The sequence below is a fragment of the Grus americana genome, chromosome Z (assembly GCF_028858705.1).
Source record: "Grus americana isolate bGruAme1 chromosome Z, bGruAme1.mat, whole genome shotgun sequence".
NCBI classification, from domain to species: domain Eukaryota; kingdom Metazoa; phylum Chordata; class Aves; order Gruiformes; family Gruidae; genus Grus; species Grus americana.
The window spans coordinates 10,235,869-10,258,983 of NC_072891.1; the positions used below are offsets into that span (position 1 = coordinate 10,235,869).

General features: G+C 38.8%; 1 protein-coding gene across 11 annotated transcripts in view; it reads right to left on the reverse strand.

The window, feature by feature from the left end:
* The window catches only part of UBAP2 (ubiquitin associated protein 2), a 127,968-nt gene that overhangs the window by 98,507 nt on the left and 6,346 nt on the right, over window positions 1–23,115 (reverse strand). For 10 of the 11 annotated variants that reach the window (XM_054811182.1, XM_054811185.1, XM_054811184.1 and 7 more), the window contains 3 exons: window positions 6,298–6,437; window positions 2,201–2,278; window positions 451–561 (listed from right to left, as the gene is read on the reverse strand). In XM_054811182.1, the coding sequence (XP_054667157.1) occupies window positions 451–561; window positions 2,201–2,278; window positions 6,298–6,396 (288 nt within the window). In that variant the 5' untranslated portion in view covers window positions 6,397–6,437. Of the gene's footprint in view, window positions 1–450; window positions 562–2,200; window positions 2,279–6,297; window positions 6,438–23,115 lie in introns of those variants that run through there. The other variant, XM_054811181.1, reaches the window with a different exon arrangement.

Here is a 23,115-nt window from a genome sequence, read left to right on the forward strand (position 1 = left end):
CAACTTCAATACTGGCAACACACACCTACAGAAGTTGCACAACTTAAAATACCTATCTGCTTTTTAGGTTTATAGAAAAGGCCCTTTGTGGCAGCATCAGGTCTCAGGGTTGTGGAGGTGCCAGACAGTAACTACAAACAGTGCAGAAAAAACGAGGCCTCTGTCTGACAGAGCACTGAATTCTGCTGCAGAGTTAAAATTGCTGCGTATAAAGGAAAGCCAGAGGACTCTGCAAGAGACCAGCTCAACACCCTCAACATTTTCAAGGTTCAGCCTGCTCTAAGGTATGCATGCTGTAAAGACACTACCCCGGTCTCTCTTTCCTTCAAAAGAATTTGAATGGAGGAATGGAAATCGAAAGCTTCTGAAATATGACTTTCCCAATCACTTCTCAGAAGTAGAAAGATGCAGCAAACAGAAAGAGCTGTTAGATAGAAAGTAAAATCTTACCGTGTCTGAATTTCCTTCCAGGAGTATGTTGATTGCTCTGTTGATGTCCCCATTACAATCATGTAATGCCACTATGCACTCATCCTGGTTTTTCCCCGTCACTTCCATAAGCTGGCAGTAAAGTCAGACATGTTAAAGTATCTAAATTATCATCATAAGAAAATAAGAGTTAGTACCACCACAGATTCCAAACAAGTGCATAGCTACTGTGTCAGAGCTAACTAAAATCCTAAATAAAGGTATCCACATTTTACAGATCTACTTGGGATTCAGACAAGAGGCAGGATGAAACACACATTAAATGGTAATCAAGAAAACACTCTTTCACATCTTTTTTTGTTCCTTTATGCTTGCAGCAAATGCTGTCACCCCAGAGACAGCAGTATATGAGGGTAAAGATGTAGAAGACCAGGATAGCTCCAGTATCAGCCTCTCTCCCTCCCCATCAAACATCCCCCTCTTTATCCTACTGTGTGAGAACAGACATAAGGCAAGCCACGGCAGATCTATCTGGAGAAACATCCAGACTAACAAAAAGGTTATTTTTTAGCCAGATCAGCTCCGTCAATCCATTTCAGAATAAGGCCACACAAAAGGCATAAGCAATGGCTGCTTAAGGGGGCCTAGTACTGAATTATGCTCCATGGACTTGCAGTGCACATCCTGAGGAGTGCAGGATGGACATAATCAGAGTTTGTCATGAAACATCCAGCAACTTCACCCAAAGGAAAAAACTACATGAGCTAGAAATATATATGCACAACATAAAACATTGGAGATTTCCTATGTAGAACTTAATTCTTATCCTTCCCACCAGCAGAGCTACAGGCACTATTAATGAGGGTCCTTTGGCTCCAGGAAGTACAAGACTTCACTTCTCACACAGAAACAGAACAAGTTTATAACAAGAACAACAAAAAGCTTAATAATGCTTCAGAGAAGGTTTTACAAAGGGAAAAAAATCAATACATCTGCTCCTCTGCTGCATTAATGGATTCACACTAATTCTTCTCTCCTTCTGGAGGTACTCCTAGGCTCTTTGTGAGTTGTGATGATGCGTTCACTAGGACAAAATCATGAACACCCACAGCAGAATAGGAACCTGGATTCTCAGTACTGCTTGAATAAACAGTCTCAGCTGGAATTGGGTAATGGAAGTTTGAGCATCTACACCCAAAACTCAGCATGGCAGAGGAAATGGTGTGAGATATCATTTTCACAGTATAATTCTATCATTTTAATGCATACACAGATCTGGGAGGTCAGATTATTTATTGTCTTAAAATAACACTTCAATTCACCTTTAAGCTATGATTAGGTTTTTACTTTTCCTGAAAAACAGCCAAGGTATTAGAAAACTCGGTTTACACAGGTGACATTTTTCCCATGTGCATGTACATATGGACAAGCTGAACGCACTCTTTATTCTAACAATCATTAAAGCATCAGGACCATACTAGAGAGATACAGTCTGGAAGAGACATTAGCGTAGGTAAGTTTTGGCTTAGAGGCTTGCCTACAAAGGAAAATACACCAATGTAACTATACAGCCAGAGCTATATTACCACACAATTTCTTGTGTGGTAAACAGACTTTACAGTGCAATAAGAGCATCTTTTCCTAGGTAAACTTATGTCCTTCTGAAAAAGAGTTCATCTAAACTAGAAACAGATGCTCTAGCTCCAAAATGTAAGCCAGCTTTGGAGCACCTTATTGCAAGGCATAAAACTCTGTACCATAAGAAACATACTTGTTTCACTTTATCTTCAAAATCTGCGTCGTTCTTATCATAGATCATCTGAGCAAGGCGAATTTGTTCTGCTGTTGCCTGAAAAACAAACATCCAATAAAGTACACAGAAGGTAACAATATATTTTTTAAAAGTATTTCCTAGTGTCACTCGCATTTTTTTCCTCCAGATTCTCAAAAAGAACAAATACAGAGGTGCTATGGAGAAGGGATTAAGATCTCCTCTATGCCCATTTTATAGTTAAAAAGTTAGCTGGGACAGAAGCAATTTCAACATGTTCTAATGTGTTTGAACCACAGTTAACGGTCACCACATAGACAAGACAACCATATAATAAAATAGAATTTACCACAGAAGCTTACACTTTGATACTGTTACTTTTATTTAGTATCTACCCCTTCAGAGTTAGAGTTTTATCATAACAAGATGGCAACAGCATTTCTAAATTAACCACATCTCTGATGATTGCTGCTCACATCACCTTCCACAATTCTCCTAACAACCACCTGACTCTGTAGGTTTATGAGTACTTAAAAAGATACTGAGTCATGCCTCAACATTTTGCCTGTGAACAGCTGCACTTATTTTCTTTATAAGCAAATACTGGCCTTTGAAAATTGCTAAAGGATCTTGCTATTGATGAAATATTTGGTGCTTCTGTAACATTTCTGGACCACAAATCCATGCTGGCAACTTCTCCAAAAGCTGAAAGACTAAAATGGATGGATGCAGTAAAGTGCCATAAAATCCAAATAGGCTATGGCTGCTCCAGAGAGAAAGTAACTCAAGAACACTAATGTCTCATCATACAGGCCACTCTTCCTAGTGTGGCATTTGCAGTATATTTGAACTGTATTCTCATGAAAATACCAAAGATAACTCTGTGCTACTTGATCCTGGACCAAATTTGATTTCTGCTCAAATAGAAGAGGCTTCCGTCTCATGCTAGAGAAGGCTGATACTGAAGAGAGCCAGGACCCAAAATGTGACTTGATGTGCTGCAGAAGACTTCTTCACTGAGAAGGGGGACCACCTAATCCACTGAAATTCTTGACAGAAAGGATTTATCCTGGGCAGCTGGCTGAATCTCTCCTTTCGAAGTCTCACTTCACAGGATACCCACCTGAAATTCTGTGCCTCGCAAGTTCAGGCTTAATCAGCCTCAAACTGCTTTGCTTTTGGAGCAAATACCACTAATACAAGCTCTACAGGAGGTCGCCAAGTGTAAATGCTGAGAAGAGTCTAAAAATTACTCCACCATGCACCACCAGCTGCTTATTTTCTGAGACATTACTGCAGCTGTTCCAGCTCCTTGAGGGAAGCAACATCTGCTGTGCTCAGAGGCGATGTTCCAAGACAATTAGTGTTTGTAACGAAGTTAAGTACTCTGCGCTACTTCACATTTTCAAAGTGTCACGCTGACAGCTTCATACGTCACTCAGTAACAGAGGCAAGTCTGCTCTGGATTTCCCCACACCAGCCCTGGTGCAACCCTCCACAAAAGCCTCGTGGTCAATGTGGTGCTCTGTGCAAAGGAACTCACTCTTCATGCCTGCCAAGAGCTCAGCAGAGAGCAAAATCAAAAGGTCTGCTGGTTTTAGGAATTAAGTCTTGTTGATCTATCATCTCGCTTTGACTTCAGCCTCCTCCAGCCCACTGTAACTTTTAAGCTAATGAAGAGATTTCCTTTAAAGATATCCAGGGTACAAATATTCAGACAATGTAATTTCTGTAGAGACATGATGGCATATTTGACCAGAAACAGGAAGCCATTAACATTCTTTTTTTCCATAAACCAACTTTTTTTTTTTCAAGTCCACATTATAAAATTGGTATATTTTTGTCTTCTAACAATATCAAATGTGTGACAGTATCTTCAGTTTTCCTGTGTAAGCAGGGAGCTTAGAAACAAGTAGGTGCAATATCACTAATACTTATGCCAGTGGATTACAGCCAGATGGAATTGAAGATTCAGAAAAAGAATACAACAAAAACCCACAAGATGTGTTTACTACACAAACACCAAATCAGTGTCACAAAAAGTTTTGTTTTTTTTCCAGTGAGTGGTTCTTTATTTTTAAGGGACCATCGTTACAAGTAAGACTGTAGTATCCTATAAAAGAGTATAATTGATCTTAAGACACCTAAAACTTTACTCAACCTTACAAGATATATTATCTTTGCGGCATAACTGTGTGAAGGAAATTTTTAACTAACAACTCTGAACTACCAGAAAACAAGTGTGCAAAACACAAAGTTGTGTGACAGTAACAGGCCCAGATCTTATAATAAAATAGTATATTTACGATCCAGAAGCAAAAGAACTGCGATGTAATTTCTTAAATAACTTAAATGATGATTAATGTGATATTATGAAAATGAAATCTCCATTTGGGAAAACGACATTATTCTACATTCAGAAAAATAATTAAACAGTAAAATCCCCCACATTTCTGTTCATCTGTAATGCCTGACTAAGCGGGAAGGTCCACCTGATATCTAAACAATAAAAAAAATGGTGCATTAAAACATAATTGCTGTATATTAAATAACCATCTTTTCCACTGAATTGACCAAACCAGTATCTATTATGCATGAAATAGAATAAGCGCACAAAATGCAGAAAAAGGTTAGAAAAAGACTTAATGCTTAAAAATCAATGAATCCCATAGGTTGGAAAGGTCCTCCAGCGATACTCAGTGCAACCTCCCACTGAGAGCATGTCCTGTCAGAGGAACTGCTTGGGGCCAGACAGAGATCCTACAACCCCTCTAATCTACGACCGTGTTCGTGATAAACACTTTTTTCCCTTTTAACAGCTAGAATTTCCAGTGTTCCAACTTGTGCCATTCTCTGAGAAGAGTCTGGCTTCACCTTTTCTATACACTTTCATGAGGTATGTGAATAGAAGATAAAATCTTGCCTTGCCTTTTTAGGGCTGAACAAATCTATTTCCCTCAGTCACCACTCATTCATTCTGTGCTCCAGCCTCTCAACCATCTTCCCAGCTCTTCATCGGACTTGCTCCCACCTGCCAATGCCTGCCTTGTGCTCCCATCTGCCAATGCCTGCCTTGTGCCAGGGAACCCAAAACTAGGTAGAGTACTCCACTGCTGTCTTGTCAAAAAAGGGGAAGCCACCACTTCTGTCAACCTGCTCGCTATACTCCTGCAGCTGTACTTGTTATAAAACAAAAACAAATTAATCTATTGAAAGTCACTTTCTAAATCCACACATTAGCATGAATCACCACTATGCAAACTGTGGCAACGCAAGGAGATAAGGGCTTGAGCTCACATAATTAATACTGTACAAAGCAGAACAAAACAGGAGCCCCTCCACATTAAAGATCATTTTAGAAAACAATCAAAGACACAAGTTCCCAGGGGAGCACCTCTAGACTGATGCACTCTGCCTGCAGAAAACCGAGGCAATTCTTGAATTGAGTCCAATTTTGAGAAGTACCTGACAGGACAATAATGAGTTGCCAGGAGCAGAGACATTTTGCACTCTCTATAACCCAGAGAAGCACACAACTTAACTACTCTGCTGCTGAGAATCAAGGCAACGTGGTAAGAGCTCAATTTCAATCTCACAGATACTCTAAATAATTTTAGACTGCTAGTGAACAACTATCTTCATTTCACTTTTTGAGGACACTGCACAAGTTTAGGATTTTGTGACTTGCAGATATGCTGCATCATGCTGTAGAACACAGCATGCATCTGACAAAGCTTTCCCCACCCACCCAAATTTCTCTATTGACCAGAAATAATCTAGCATCAGGAGGCTGGCATATGGAAAAGCCAACATCTGAGGACACTGAGGTCACAGGACAGAAATCCTGACACAGGCATAGAATTCCTTACTGATGGGAAATGTTGCTGAAGAACACAAAGCTCTTTTAGAGACAATACAGGAACAACTTAATGCTGTGCTGGACTACTGAGTAATTAAAGTGAGATAACAAACACACTCTTCCAAAATAAACTATGATTTTTCCTCCCATCTTTTCTCAGTTTTACTGACTTAGGGAAGAAGTGCATAACATTACATGCTCACTTTCAACTCAAAGAAGATCATATAGTATCACATACCTGTACTACTTGTTTCTGTGGTTGTGTTGGCTGTGTGGTTGAAATTTGCATTTTGTCCCGAGTGCCCCGGGTACGTTCACTGCCCACCGAAGTCATCATATACAGTATATACAAAACAATGTATGTACAAAATAGAAAATCTGAAAAGGAAAAAAAAGAGCATGAGTTAAGGCAGGGTTCTGATTTAATACCCAGACAATACACAAATTCAGTAGCCTGAACACTTCTTGTCTTTACCATGAACTCTACACAGAGACTCCTGAGAAAGTAGCTTTTATAAACTATTATTGGATTTATTGCAGTCTTTACAGTAAAGGGGAAATGCAGTGGATAAGAAGCATTTTTGTCACCTGCTTGGGATCTGTCTACATCTGTACTTTCAGACAACACCTAAATCTCACATTTTTCCAGTAATTTAACATACTACCTGCTACTCTGCTGAAATTCCAGCTCCAGCTGTATCACTCCTTAAATTTCTGTAATACCTGCTGTTTTGTTTTGATGCCTGGAATTTAACCATTCTCATACCCACTCAGAACACTAACACAAAAATCATATTCACAAACTAGGCAGTTCCTCCATTCCCTATCATCAAACTGCTTTCCTGCACATATATGGAAGTTGTGGCCAACACTGACTCTACTTCTCTTATAAACAAGAGAAATGATGATACTTACCTTTAAATCTGGCCTCTGTGGCCAGTATTTTTGTTTTGTTCTCCCTTATACTTACAGAAATGATTTACAAAACTACCTATTGCCCTGCTTAAAATATACCTTTGTTGTATGGCAACAAAGAAACACACATCACTGCCATCCTGTTTGTGGCAGTTAGCTTTCATTCTCATTCATCCTCGAGCATTAAAATTACTTTGAAACAAGAAATTTATTATTTCCCCTGTTTGTTTGTACAGCATCTAACACAAGGCTTATTGATGAGTATGTTTTATAGTAGCTATGATAACTGGAAACAGATATCTCAACTGGTCAGAACAGTCACAGTCAACTGCCTGGTTTCTGTCCCCATGACACTGGGAAGTAAAACTGCAAATTTAGGGAACTAAAGACAACCTACAAGTGGTGCACCTGGGCAGACAGAGATGTGCAAACAAGCAGCATAGCGCTTTTACCACAACCCCAATGTATGAACATGCCTCAGCATACAACTTGTCAGGGCAGTAGCTTTGGTGCAAGCTTCCTAGCCCTGAGTTCAATGCACAATAATGCTCAGGTGAAAACTGAGCAAACTGCTGTGACTGCATGGATGAGGATGCGTTCAATACCCAACTGCTCACTAGCATTCACAAGTAATGGGTACTCAACAATTAAAGTTGCAATGAGATGCTTCAATTTCAAGATAGATTCATGATGGTCAGGAGCCTCATCTAGAATCAAAAAGATAATTAACTCCATTACCATCTAAATCTCTTCTTCACTTTAAAAATACATTTTTGTGGCCAAAATTGAATGCAGAAATTGGATTTCTTTATGCGCTAGTTAAAGTATTCAATAAAGTCTGAGGAGAAAGTGTATTTCCATGAACTCTTAGATATTTAACAAGAAAAGGCCTGCCCGTATCAGGAACTGGCTATAGTATGAGCTTAACTGGAATACTGTGTTTCTCCCACTTTATGAACATATTCACCAAAGCCAATCGGTCTCCTAAACCCTCAAGATTCTGTATCTTTGTTGTCTTCTATGCCCCAGAACACACAGGCCATCAGAGCACTGTACTTGACACCCTAAAAGCCAGATACAGTGAGAACAGAGATTATTCAAGGTTGTGACAACACGTTCTATGGAAAGCAAAATATTAAGTAGTTGTGGTGATGCTCTGAACAGCAAGTTCAACACTTATCACTGATTATCTAGTTGTAGCTGTCCTCTGATATTTTAAACACATTACGAACAGTCATCAGTTGAGTTTGCGGTAGAGATTACTTTTGCTGTGTTAAAATCTACTTTATAAGCCTTGCTGACTGGACTGCCAATGCCTGAAAACTTAGATTTATATAGACTAATAATGACCTTTGGGTTAGTTGGTTTTTGCTGTGGGTTTGGGGGGGTGGGGGGGGTGTTGTTTTTTTTTTTTTAAAGTATCGGTCATCTCATCACAATTTGAACCTAGCACAATGAGCAATGGGAAAAAAAAAAGCCCTGAACGGACAATATGACAGAGAACACTAACCTCTCTGAAAGTCAAGCTAGTAGTTTCAAATACGATTGTCTGGAATTAGCCCACTGTGATTTAACATATGTTAAGAAATTATAACTCCATTGGGTCTCGATTTGTTCATCATTTCTGAATTACCATCATGTTTACAGAGATTCTCATACCTAGAAATTCTGACATACATTTCAATGCTATTTTCTGTAATTTCACCAAAGCTACTCAAAGTATTGTGATCCATGTTTCAGACGTGACAGCAGTACACACACATTAAACCAAGAAGTTTTCCATTTGTTTGTAAAGCACATGCTGAACTGCAGCCTACACTTCTGACAGCCAGGCAACCTATGCTTCCTGAAGAGTACTGGTTCTTCTCCCTCTCTTAACATGTATTTTACAGTGCCTCTTTGTCACAGCTGCTTAAGCCATGTTTGTTTTTCAGGATGAAAGGATACTTAAATGAAAAAGGCAGGCACCCAAGCGTTTGAAACACTCCTGTGGGATGAAGCAGCACAGCCAATCAGCCTGCTGGAGGGAATAGAGCCAAACAACCTGAACAATATAACGGGATCTTTAAAGAAGATCCTCATCTCGCTGACCGTACAGCCCATGAGCAGCACAATTTGGAAACAGGTCTGAAGCACAAAACCAGTGAAGGCAAGAGCCTCTTCCTGGCAGCAGTATGGACTTGCACTTGCTTCTGACAAGTGTGAAAACACACCCTCAGTTTGACATTCCCCATTAAGCCAACACGGGCATGTTGTAAACCATTTCAGACACAATCCAGTCTTCTTAAAAACACAATTGGCAGCCTGATATAAAGAGAGATTTCAGAATAAAGCTTTTTATTTCCCCTTAGTTGGCACTTACTATCTACAAGCAGTGTCCAGACGCAGCAATCAGCCCAGCCCCAGCACGCACGAGGAGCAGCTGAAGGGCCCTGCTCCAACGCCAACGGTGCACTGACTAGGGAAATACCTCACCTCCCTGGGACAGGCATGCCTTCACTGTGCCGGGGTGAGGCTTCACACCCTACCACATCTACTCTTTAGAGTATCAAAGCCACAGGTAGAAGGGATGCAGATAGTCACTACCTTCAATTTACCATAGTGACTACAATTTTGAGCATTGGGTGGGACATTATTAATTAATAAGACAGGGCTGAACAAGAACACTTCCTTGCTCACAAAGCAGCTTCTTATTCTCTGCAATTCCTCATATCAAAGTCTGTTTGACAGGCTGTTGTCATAGCAATGAGTAGGATATCACAAACTGATGAACTTAATTTTAACTGCAGATCAAATGAGGAAAGCAGATTTGAGACTGGGAAGACAACTCTTAATTAAAATCTGTTTAATAAAGATCAAAAAAATATTCAGACAAGCAGATGTTTCGGTTTCCATGTCAGGGTCTATCTGGCTCAGTGCAAAAGTCCCTTATCAGCAGTTAATACTTGACCTTGCAGACATATTGCAACTCTAGTAAGCAGCCAAAACAGCTGTATTTTGAAGAAATAGATACACATTAAATGAAATAGACCCCCGGAGCATTAGCAAAAAAGGAGGAGAAAGCATTAAAAGAGACTGGACTTCCCAAAACTGTTATGTAAAGAAGGTGGTCATACTTTCTTTCATGACAATAGAAAAAAAGCATAAGATCGCTGTAAACCTTTTTTTCACTAATGTAATCTAGTACCTCCAGAGGAAGGTTGTCTTCTACTTTAAAAACAAACAAACAACCCACAATCAAAACAAAACTCTTGATCAGTAGTTAAGAACATTGTTCAAGTATGTTTAGCTTCTCAAGGACTACGGAATTCAAATTTCAGCATTTCCTCATAAAGCAAATAACTAGATTTAAAAATGGAAAGCAGAGGCATTTAAGAAGAAAATCATCCCAAACGTCAAGGTTTTGCTTGTTTTAGTGTTTCTGTCTGTACAGCAAGTCTAGCCCAAGGACCTACACAACAGGACATACAGTATCACATAACAAACCGTCACTAGGATGGTGATGGAATGGCAACAATTCTGGTTTCCAAAAGCACTATCTAAGTATTGGTATCTCAACACCCAACTTTCCTAAAGAGACCAAATCCCATCCCCTCCCAAAGTCTCTGTACCATAAGTCTTATTCAACACATTTAGCTGAGTTTTTGCTCTGGATTTTAGAAGGAAAACAGGAAAGCAAAAATCAAAGAGTAATTGAATGCATATCAACACAAAAAGCAGGTTCTTAAAGCTATCCTAATGCCTTCTTCGATCTTTTGTTCAATGTTTCTTTGGCAAGAAATCTAGTCCTTTTAGACTCAAAGGAGTCAAAAAAGCTAGAGATATACAGAATACAAACTGATTTAACAGGCCCCACAAGACACAACAAAATCTACGGCTGAACTTCCAGAGACAGAACATGCATTGCAATACCACCTGACTTTCAAGAATCCTTCTGAAGTTAAATATTCACTTCCATCAGCCAAACAAAACATTTGTGGCTTCAATTCTCTTCCTGAGGCAGTCTCAAGGAAGTTATTTTCTTGACTCTCTGGACAAAGAGCTGTGATAAAGAATGCTGTGCAGAAATCTCTCTGAATAGCTTAAAAGTGTGATTGCTTTTTTTATACTCTAATCACAAAGCTGCTCAGTCAAGGATTTCTCACAATGACAAGGCTGGGAAAACACTGCAGGACACTGCCTCATGATAGCAGGTCTACTGTGCATATACAATGAGTTTAGATTGCACTGCTACAGCAGTAGTGTGACATGAGCACGAGGAAAAAGTGCAAAGGAAAAAAATTATGTCTGCAAAGCATGGATGCAACATATTTCCCTCAAGTGCTGCTGTCTAAAGAATTACACCACCTTTATTACTGCTTGAAAGGGTAAAAGAGTTTGCAAGAGTCAGATGTTCCTCAGGAGTAGTGGTGATTACTCAGTGTCTGTACTGCCCCAAGCCAACACTGAACCTGAGCTTATGGATTCTGCAAGGATTCATGTCTCATCTTACAGTCCTCTACAGTAAATAGGAAGAATATTGATGGCGAGGAGTAGACCTGCATCACTGGCAGAACACAACGGGAGAAATTGTAGTATCTGTGTGCTCTCATGTTTTACCAAGAAAAGAGAATTGCTGGGAGTGGCCAGAGTACCAGCACAAACATATTAACTAACATACACACTTCCAGCTGTGTTAGCAAAGCATACTGAATAAACAAGTGAATACTCCTACTCACTTTTCTTAAAATGCACTCAGTTGTTGAAATTATTATTCTGCCAAGTCAATCTATAATTAGCTAACACACCCTAATCTACAGAAATCAATCATTTCTCATTGCAACACAAAAAAAAAGTTCATTTCAAGGATTGGTATTCCTAAGTAAATGTTATATAAAGGAAGACAAAGAAATATACAAACAGGTCTTACAAATAAAAGACAAGACAGCATTGTTTTTGAAGCAAAAGAAGTGCTCCTCTTCAAAAGAGTGGAGTTAGACAAAGGTCGGTCACATATTCAGATCCCTTCTCAAAAGCATAATGTGGAGGGAGGACTGAATAGTGCCTGGTTTCCACTAGTAGAGCAGGTTTCAATCATGAAAGTTAAATAATATCATTAACATTATTTAAAAAATTTTCAATCTCACAATATATATCTTTGCTATTATCCTAGTGTCTCTAACAGACATGTTTTACATTTCAGTATATACTGCTGATTATCCTACCTTTAATCAAAATCTGCCAACTACACCCAGTAAACATCCAGCAGGTTTGCCCTCATAATTTCTTTATAAATATTCAAACTTCAAAGGCAACAAGTGCCCTTATTCATAAAGAAATTTCTGAAGGAGGAAACTAAATTTCCCAAAATTTGACTTTCCCTGGTATTAAAAAAAAAAAAGTTAGACAATCACACTAAAATCAGAGAAGCCTAACTGACTTCCATCTAGGGCTTTATCTTTCACACAACCAAGGCAATCTTCAGACTGCTAAAAACCTGGCTAGCAAAGCCTACCCAGCTCTGCTGCTGTCAAAAGACAATGCTCCTGAGCAATTCTGGACAATCAAAAGGCAGTGAATGTCCTAGAAGATTCAGAGGACTTGACCTTATGTTTCAGGTATCAGTACCTACAAAGTCACTATTGTTATCTTTTGCTGCCTTTCTGCAAGAAGGCCATTTTAGATAGCAACCAGCTGGAATTCCACATGCAAAAAGAATATAAAGTCCTGTTCCCTGTCCGAGCTAATTACAAGCCCCGTGTTTGCAAAGACCTGTAAGATGCACTAGTTACCAGCACTTATCACTGACTGTAATGACACTTTAAGTAACAGAGACTCAGTTAGACTAACTGTGTAAAAAAAAAAAAAAAAAAAAAAAAAAAAGAGGCTGCACTGGTGCACATAGAAATATAATATAAAGAAAATGTGAATTCTCTTTGAGAAGCAGCAATCATGGGGGTTCTGTGAGAAAGGGGCAACAGCAAGTTAACTTTTGAAGTATGTTTCTCTGCTGAGGAATATTTTAAGAAAAGCTCTGGCCTGTCCTAATATTCTACAACCTGAAGGAAAAATTAAATACATGTTCCTGTCATCTCTGATGGAAGGACCTCAGTTCTTGCCCTCTGGCATAGAAAAAGCTTCTCTTATGTGAACCCTCTCTAAAAGCTACCAAAGTAAAAGAGATAATATATTCCCATCACTGACCACACCATATGCTGTCCTGAACAGTCAACTGACTCAGTATATCGGCTTAGGAAGCACACAGACACCACAGTGGCTCAGATATGGTTCCTGGTGCTTGCACAGCCATGCATACACTACTTCCCTTTGCTACAGGACAAAAGGAACACCTCCATTTCTGAGTCCTCTGCTCTCTTATTTTCTAGCCTAAGATGATAAAAGAAAATACTAGTCAAGTCAATACACAGTGTACACGCTGTTTATTCCATCACTGCTGCATTCAGTGGTGAAGAACCATTAGTATTACAAATCTCCTCTTCATACCTGTTCCCTAGGTTCATCCACCCCCAAAAATGGATCAACAAAGAAAAACAGAAAAGGTAAAGCCCTCTGTATTTTCCCTCCCAAGGTTTCCTGCATAGCATCCAGTGAAAGCACTCTACAGTGTCTACAGCTTCCAACAAAGCAGCAGCTAGCAGAACTACAGCCTAGTCACCCCCTGCAACAAGTAACTCAGATTGAATTATACACTGCATTAACTAGGAGGCTTGTAAAAAACATTAACTAGTACTTCACAGAAGGAAAGGTTTATTGCAGCTGAGGAAAAAACTGAACTAGCAGGTTTTTCAGGGTTGAAAATCATTACCCTCTGCAGCCAGAACTAACACAGCCTTCCTGAAGTCACACAGAAGTGGAGGAAGGCTGAGCAGAGTTTGGGACAAAAAAACATGACTAGAGTTTTAGTTCCCTTTTGAGACCTGATTGTACATTCATTCTAAGTTCAATCCATAGTGCAGGTAGAACCCAAACAGTTTATTCCATTAAAATCAAGTTTCAGCTCACATCTAATACCATGCAATTGTGAGCTGTCACCACAAATGGCAGTCCTGCTCCCCTATTCCTTAAGCACATAATATTGTTATTTCCCTTCAATCAGACTAATGATTGTGTGGCTGCAGAGGGAGTGGGTTCAGTGAGCTGACCAAAGAGTAAACTAAACCCTCTAAACCAAAACAGTGAGTCAGTTGAATAAGCTTATCCAGTGGAAAACTATGCGGCTATACAACTGCTGAATCTGACACAAGGGATAGGGATCAAGTTCACGAGGAAATGGGGAACTTCTATTTCAGCAGCCATGTACCATTATAACATAGGTAAAACGTGAGGTTCCACATTTTGTTTTCCTGGGATCCAGTACAGCAAGACTTGATCTGGTCAGGCCCTCTGCTCACAACAACAACAAAAAACCTCCACATTAAGAATGCATTGTAGGTATTTTAAAAAATAAAAAACTCCCAGGAATGGACTCTGCCAGCAGAGTGATCTTGAATATATCACTATCTTATGGCATATATATTCTTTCAATCATCAGTGGGGAAAACAGACTTTACTGAAGAACACTCCTTTATTGCCCAGCCTCTTGGGTACCTGTTAGCATTCAGTAACTCACAGTGAAGACTACACTTATAAAAATTTGGAGGCACTTCTATCCAAACAAGAAGAGGCTATAATCAACCAACTTGACGACAGACTGACTAACACAGCTTATGGTAATCTAGAATACAGTCCTTTCCCCCAGCCACAGAACTACCTGTCTACATTCAGCTTCAGGCATTAAACTAGAGACTCAAACTACCCTAAAGCAATTTAGCCACCAAAAGCAACCTTTAATGATTTTGTACACTAAATATTTGATGCTTTTGCTGGTCATCTTTGAATTTCACTTTCATATGATAAAACACTTAAACATCTAACCTTTCCTTATCAAAAGCCCCACCTTGAGAATGCTTGCTCCCTCTGCCAGCTCATTAAAACTCACAGCAGTCCCTCCAAGGGGGAAAGGAAGAAATCCACACAGACTTGTCCAGGAAGACAGGGCTGGGTGACTTAGAAGTTCTTCAGATGGCTCCCTCCACAAAAAAAAAAAAAAAAAAAAAAAATCACAAGGCAAAGCCTCTGCAGACTGTAATAATTTCAACAGCTTTCCAGTCTATCCGAGATGAACTTGGCAGCCAGCTAGAAGTCCGGGTTAGCTCAGGGCAGTCACACACATATATATACACATGTAGGTGAGGAAACAGCTGCTGAGTACAAACTAAACAAGTTACATATGTTCTCCTCAAAGAATACATGGAAGGACATATGATCTCGGGTCACACTCTGGTTAAGCTATCAACACTATAAGGAAAAAAAAAATATTTAAGTAGTCAAAGCATCTCAGGTAAGACTGAAATACACCACTAAAGCTGCACAGGACATAGGAAGTTTCTGTATTAACTGTGACCAACTTGTCTTAAAATCACTAGTCCCCTCACGTCTACTAACTATGTTAGCAAGACACTTCTGAAATAGTTTAAGCTTGGGCTACGTCAGCACATACAACGCAAGCTACAAGCATATATCAAGGGCACTTCAGCTTGTGGTTTGTCAATAGTACCAACTGTAAGACAGAATCGTTAAAAAAATCCAAACAAAAAAAACTGTTCAGTGGACCACCTCCCTATCAATCATTACCATTACATTCTACCGCTAGCTGTACCCACAAGATGAGTAATTAATGCAACAGCAAAGAAAAAAAAAAAGGTGTTAAATAACCAAGAAATTTTTTTTTAACTTATCAGGAAAGCTAATCCAGATTAAACCAGTACCAGAACAAAAAAACCTGCTGAATTGTAACAGGAGCAGAGAAAAAGACAAGTACTGCGAACTGCCAGCTTTGACTATCAAACTGTAGAAATGTGTATTTCAGCTATTCGCTCTGATGTAACGCCCCATACCTAAACAGCCCCTAAAATCAACTACTGTTTACACAAAAAAACCAAACCCACTAAGAAGATTCAAGTTGAAACCCAGGTATTCCAAATGACAGAAAGAAATAGCTAACACAAGCTGGGAGCCACACAGCCAGGACAATATCCAGAAGGGGGAATTACAGAAGGGGGGTTCTTGTAAACAAGGGGTCACACAGGAAGCAGCACTCGACGTCAGACATCTCACTGCCAGATCATGAACATGTTTGGCACTTGTGCTCTCCCTACCCCCTCCAGCTCCCTCCAGTGTCGCTGAACCGAGCTCTCCTGGAACAGCTTCCAAAGGAATTCTTTGAATAGAAACAGATACAAGCAACAGGACTAAAAATAGCCAAGCAATAGGAGAGACATTTGTTACATTCTCACACTGGCAGAAACACAGTAAACTGCATCAAAAGAAAGGGCACCTAGTTAATTCACACTACAACTGATAACAAGGAACAAAGTAGAAAGTGCCACCATAAAAAAAAAAAAAAAAGGTTTGGAGCACAGGATTAATTCAGACTTGCAACACTCATCAGATCACATTACAACACTCACAACAAAAAGCAATGGTTAAATTACAAGACACAAGTGATATAAAAGCAAATGCACTAAGTAATCAGTACGGCTGTATCTATAAAATGTGCTAAACCCCTTGTGATATCAGATTTTTGATTCTAGCTTCATAGTTTTGGTAGCAACACCAAAGAGCTCAAGTATCATCATTCCTGCACCTGTACAGAGCCTACCCCTTTAACTAGATACTGAGGGAAGAAAACCAGTACAGATCACTGCCTGTGATAGACACACATATTTAGGAAACCAAAGAAAACCAGGAGTCTTGCTGAAAAAGACTCTTAAATAAAGCAAGATATTCTAGAACATCTTCCTATAATTTTCCCCCAGATGATGATATTTCTCAGGGTTCATCTTAGGCAAGAGGAGAAATCCACCAAAATAAAAACCTAATTTTTTTGCAGTGACATATACAACTTAATATAAAGTTCCAGAAGGACGAAAAACAAACAATGGTTTCTAAGGTAGTATTAAAGGTTTCCTTCCTTCGCAATCTTAAGCTTTTACTGTGCATAAAATCTTGATGAAAACTCATGGCCATGTGGGTCAGTTTAGCTTTCCAAAGTGAAACATTGTGAGAAGCCAAGTCCTTTTTCAAATTTATCGTCAGGTGCTCTGAGACAAGCAGCAACAGAAACAGCACTGAGAACTGAAAGCCATAGGAGATCACTTATTTCTCTGTCAATTCTGGATTGTTCCTTCCATGGTCATAACTGCTGGTAGCATTTTGTCTAGCTTTAAACAAGGTGGGGTTTATTAGTTTCCTTTCATACTAATCCTCATCTTGACCTGCTACAGTCAGAAAACTTGGCTTTACCCCAAACTTTCACAGTACATTTTGAGCACTATTTTCCTCATGATCACAACTTCTCAACTTGGTGCCACATGTAAATTCAGTTACTCTTGTTCCATCATTCTAGCAGTTTATGTGAGATCAAGTCTATCTGAACTGCATCAGAGTAATACCAAACTATCCAAAGAGATGAATCTTTACAATCTTTACAACTTCAAACATACAATACAGTAGAAAGGAGGAGGTAAATAAAAAGCCCTCCACGCAGAATTCAAATCTAAAAGCAAGAATAAAGTCATCCAGGCTGTTCTTGTGTGTTTAATATTAAAAAAGCAAAATGAAATTAATCTCCAACTTCTTAGTTTCTTAACCTTTTTAAGTAAGATGTCAAAGAAACAAGCTGCTCACATATGATGTCAAATTGCACAAAGCTTTACTGCACTTAATTCAGTATTTATTTTCTCTCCAACGTAAGTGTGGGTCAGGGGAAACACCCATAGGCTTCTTCTAAGACCCACAGTCACTGTTTCAGCTCCACATCTTTACCCTTTTCTGCAAGTGTGGACTGACTTAAATGTTGTTCGGCTGTCACACATTTTCTGTCTCCAGTAGGAAGTTCTTACTCTCCTCCACCACTCTTTCCAAGCCAGATTAGCTTACAATAACATTGAGGAAAAGTGCAAAGGATAAGCATATATTCTTCAAAACTTCCTATTGATAGGCCATTAAGAAATGCCCTCTTCACAGAAGTTTATTCACTTATTTTCTTAAAACTTACATTCCCTTTTAAACATATTTTTGTATTCTGCTGGGATATTCATTACTATGCTGTACTAGCCTATCAGCCCCTGATTCCACAGAGCTAAGCCAGGTTTACATACTATACAAGGCAATATTAAAATGCCTAAGTAGAAAATCTGTTTTCTAAAACATCCCAAGAAGGTATTAATCACCTGTCTATTTTACCATCAACTAAAAAGACCAAGCACTCTGCTGCAAGATCAAGTTACTCACTTTTGAAAGAAAAGAGACTTGCACGCTTCACATCTTAAGTTTCTGAAACAGCTTATTTATATTAATTACAGCACCTCACCCTCAGTACACGTGAATTCTGAGACTGCACCTGGAATACAGGTTTTGCTAACTGAAGTGTACAACTTTAGCAACAGTATTAAAATATTACAGGTATCAGCTTTAGAGATCATACTGTATCTACAAAAACTTCACTGAATAAATGGTTTGGTAATGCCAATCTTTAAAGCCATTTCAGCAGAAGATGTATTGTAAACATAATTTTTCTCCACGCAAACCAAAAAGCTGTATCTACGCAGAACTCAAGCAAAGGATGAGCAAGGGGTAACCAAGATAAAATATTACAAGTTTTTAAAATTGCATTACAAACTTAAATAGCAGCTTTTTAACCACAACAATACTTTTCAGTCATTTACAGAACATTATGTAGAAATTTTAGCACAACAGGGGATTGTTAAGCATACTTACTGTAAAAGCCAAGATGACAGTGTAATAAATTGAGAAACTAACGGTAAGCAAACTTAAAATGCAGAACACTATGACGTTTTTAACGTATTCTCAATTTAACACGCAAAGACTGTTTCTCAAGTTCAATGAGTACACTGCCCAAAACATGGCCTTGGGAAAATTAGTAAGAAGAACCTGATTCACTAGAATAAGTTGAAAATAAAAATTGCGAAAGGAAAAAAGCACCTTGTCATTCTACATGCCTGTGTAGTAAGAGCAACAAGTCCAAGACACATACACAGTTAAAAGGGCAGCGTTCACCCAAAGCTGTAATCAGCAGAAAGTAAACTGCTAAAAAGCTGCTCACTGTCTCACCCTCAGCACGCTGAAACTTGCAGTTCTGCAGAAGTTTTGGTGGTTTTTTTGAAAGCATGCAAGCCTCATATAAGTAGATATTGCCCTTTTGGTCCCTCCATTTTCCCATGTCTAAAATTTGAAAAACAATACTTACCAACCCTGATGCTGTGCTCTAAAACTCTAACACACAAGATGTTAGCATGACCTTAGTTTTGATATCCCAAAAGAACCTTGCCACGAAGTCTGAGTTTCTGAGATTTGTTATTATGGAAGTTACTGTGAGATTACAGCTGCATCACAGGAATTTCTTTGCAGGATCAAATGCAAGAGACTGATAGAACAGGATGAAACAGCTCTCAAGACACCACATTTAAACACCGCTGAGTATACAGGCAACTGCTGAAAACAGCAACTTTAAAGAGTAGAATTTTTACTTCCACTTATTCATGAAAGTCCATTTGGAGAGTTACAAATACATGCAAGAAAAACATTTGTGCTGTTTTCAGAATTTTTTGTCAGAGGAAGAAGGAAGGGAAGGAAAAAGCATGTTTAAATAGATTATCTCATTCCCAAAGCCAGAGGCATAACTTCCCTTAAAACCATTCTAAGTTTTCAAATGTTATATACACAATGAATAAAACCCAGAAAATTCCCAGAATGCAAAGCACCAAGAGTAAGGCCTTCCACATCAGATATGATCAGTTAGACTTTAATGTGAATTCTAATATGCACGCATATTTGAGAAAAAAAAAAACCTTTGCTCAACTGAATTATCACAATTCCTATGAAATTTAAAAAGGAATAAAACAAAGAGACCTTACAGCTACTGTGATTCCACAAAACGCTGTCATTTTACTTCGGAAGCAACTAAAAATATATAAATATTTATCTGGAACTCACTTGTCAGTAGAGATTTTAACATGACTGAACTAAAAGTTTTTGTTTAAGAGTTAGAAGCACACTTATGTAAATCTGAGTTTCTTACACTGTAAACATTTCTTTGGCTGAACTCTTCCAGAACTTTAGTTAAATATCCAATTGCTGTAAAATACTTGAAAGCCTAAGTTCCAGAAACATGTGATAATGTTTTGGTTAACCTTGAGACTTGGAGCTGCCATATTTTTGATATATATACAATTTGGAAAATAGTGAAAGCATCTTCTTTAAGAACTTTGTTTTCTTTTTAACTGGTCTGAAGCTTAACAAAATCTTAATTTTATACAGTTTCTAGAAAAGTAATTTTTTTTTTTCTTCTTCTAATTAGTAATTTGTGTCATTTTAAAAATACATACAACTTCTGAAAAAGAAAGGTTGAGGCTAAACACTGTAGGTCAGTATTTCAACAAGCTTTAATACATCCCAGAAGCTGAACCGCTTGGAAGGTCAGTTCACAACAAGGCTTGGAAGAGGATACCACTTCTTCCGAGCTGGTCTTCAAGATTTCAAGAAAGCAGATATCCACACCTCTCTAGCCATAGATATCATACTAGTATAAAATATGAGTCATAATACCCAAACATACTTTTGGATAAACCAACCTGGTATAAAGCTCTACTTTCAGTCTCTTACATGTTGTCTTCAGCTTAATGCTTTTAAGCTTTAACTATAATACGTACAGTTTAGATATACAATTTAGCAAAGTTTAGCACAGTGTTTGAGCTATGCTTATGTGAGATTACTCTTACAGAGAAATTGAAAAGTCTGAGATTTTTCAGGAAATGTAAGAGGTGGTAACAGTCTCATTTTATTCAACAGAAGAACAATGTGAATCTCTGAACAGAGCTAACTTTCCCCTCCATTAGAGTGTCAGAAGAGACAGCGTATCCCTTTCCCCTTCAACATTTCTGCCTTTTAAAAAGAACAAAAAGATTATCTGTAAAAAAACCCCAACTTTCACAGTATCTCACAGCATGTCTGTTCATATATGAACTTCTGGGGAAAAGGGCAACTCATCAATGCTGCACTACACATACCCATAAATGCAGAACAAAAATGCATTTATAGGAATACCAGGAGAAATAAGATGCAAAACAAACTTACAATGTTCCAGTTTGCATTACTGAAGCCCCAGCTGCTACACACTAACAGAGCAATGCTGGTTGAAAAGACTGAAACATATTCACAGTGTCAAATAATTCACCAAGCAGATTTAACAGCCAACAGGGATGCAGAGAACAGAGACCCTTTCCTCCTCCCCAGGTATTCTACCAGGGCCTATCATTCCCAGTGTTATTTCATTGCTCCCTTTCAGTGCAGTTCATCAAAGCAGGAATTTTGTTTGTTTGTAAAGACACACCTAAGGATCCCCAGCATTAATGACTTGATTTCTGCTACTATGAGCTGGACTCTAGATAATTTGAACAAACAAATCGAAGTAGAAACCCATCATGTCAGTGATCAAGAATACCAAACTCTTCCCCAATTTTCCCCCAGCCCAAGCCTGTCCTGCAGCTACCCCCAAGCCACATCCTCCTCCTGCTCGTCCACAGGCAACTCGTTCTGCCCCATCCATACTGCATTAAGACCAGTCTGTGGAGTGAAGGAGAGAATGTACCACCAAAAGAACATGCTAACAGCTGTTCCTAACTTTTCTCCAATACCATGCAGCAACTGGAAGGGGACGAAGAGTCGTATGTCAGCTTTTCAATGTCTGTCAATGAAGGGGACCTACAACCATAAAACCAGTTCCTGGCCACCCACAACTCCTTAACAAAGTCCTGGTGAGGAAAACAACGCTGTCTCCAGTTGCTAAACTCTTTCATTTGTTCTCTCCTACATTCAACTCCAATCTCAAAGAGCTACTTGTTTTTTGCTAGGCGGAAAAGGTTTTAGTTACCACAGTCTGACTCAAGGTTCAAAACCTGCTTGTTCTGGCCTGTAAGGCAAGATGCGTCACTCAATACATTTTTCTGCTCAATTTTTGCTTAGATATTAAAATCAACTGTAAAGGGATGGTTCTGTGGTTTCTTGCCCTACATTTTAGCATATTTGATAGGTCATTTTATAGATAGGTCACTTCATAGTGAAACACTTCTGATACCTTCCGTTGATGGTATTTTAATGGATTTGTTTATTGACAATATAAAAGTTAAACATTTTCTCTTCCCTCTCTCCTATGACTGAAGTACTGAAAAGCACTCCCTAGCAATCAACAGAATCAGCAAGGGAGATAAGTCATATAAATATGTGAGGTTTCCTAGCAGAAACTAAATCTCACTGATGTTTCATTTCAGAGGATTGTACTAAAAGAGCCATCCCAGCACTTCTCAGATTCAATATCCCTAACTATGAAGTAATTTTAATGATCTTTGTTTTAACCTTTGTCTACAGTTGTGGGGGTCCTGGGAATTTGGGGGAAGAGGGCTGGATTTGCAAGAACAGGAAAAATAGGCTGATCCAGTTCACTTCTAATATACCAGGACCTGTGTAATTCTGTAGTTTTGGCTTTAATCTCATTAAAAAGTACTTTTAAAAATAATTTTGATGCACATAGCTTCATAAAATGAACTGCTCAATATGCTGAAGTACAATAAGAACTCATCCTAAACTGTCCTAAATGCTGGATGTACATTAAACCATCATTTACAATCCACACAGTTCCTAGAAAGAACATACACAGGACATGGGCAATTTTATCTCTAGCACACAATCAACTGTTTGACCCATTTCTTCCCTCACAGAACTGCTGAATTACAGTCTTTAGTTCAGCTAGTGCTGAGACAGCCAATTAGTCCTTATTTGCAAGCACAGAAATCATTTGGATTTGAAACACGCAACTTACTGCATTTTCACAGCATTTTCTCTAAACATATATCCCAAACACACCCACTTCACCTACCAAGAGTCATGAATTACTGTTACCACTACCCCTACTAAATTCAGTCCTTAATCCACCTCCTTCTTAAAGGCATGTGAGAATGTATGGCCTTGAGTTTGCCTGAAGGACTACGGATTTGACTACGTCAAGTAGTTTAACCTAGAGAAG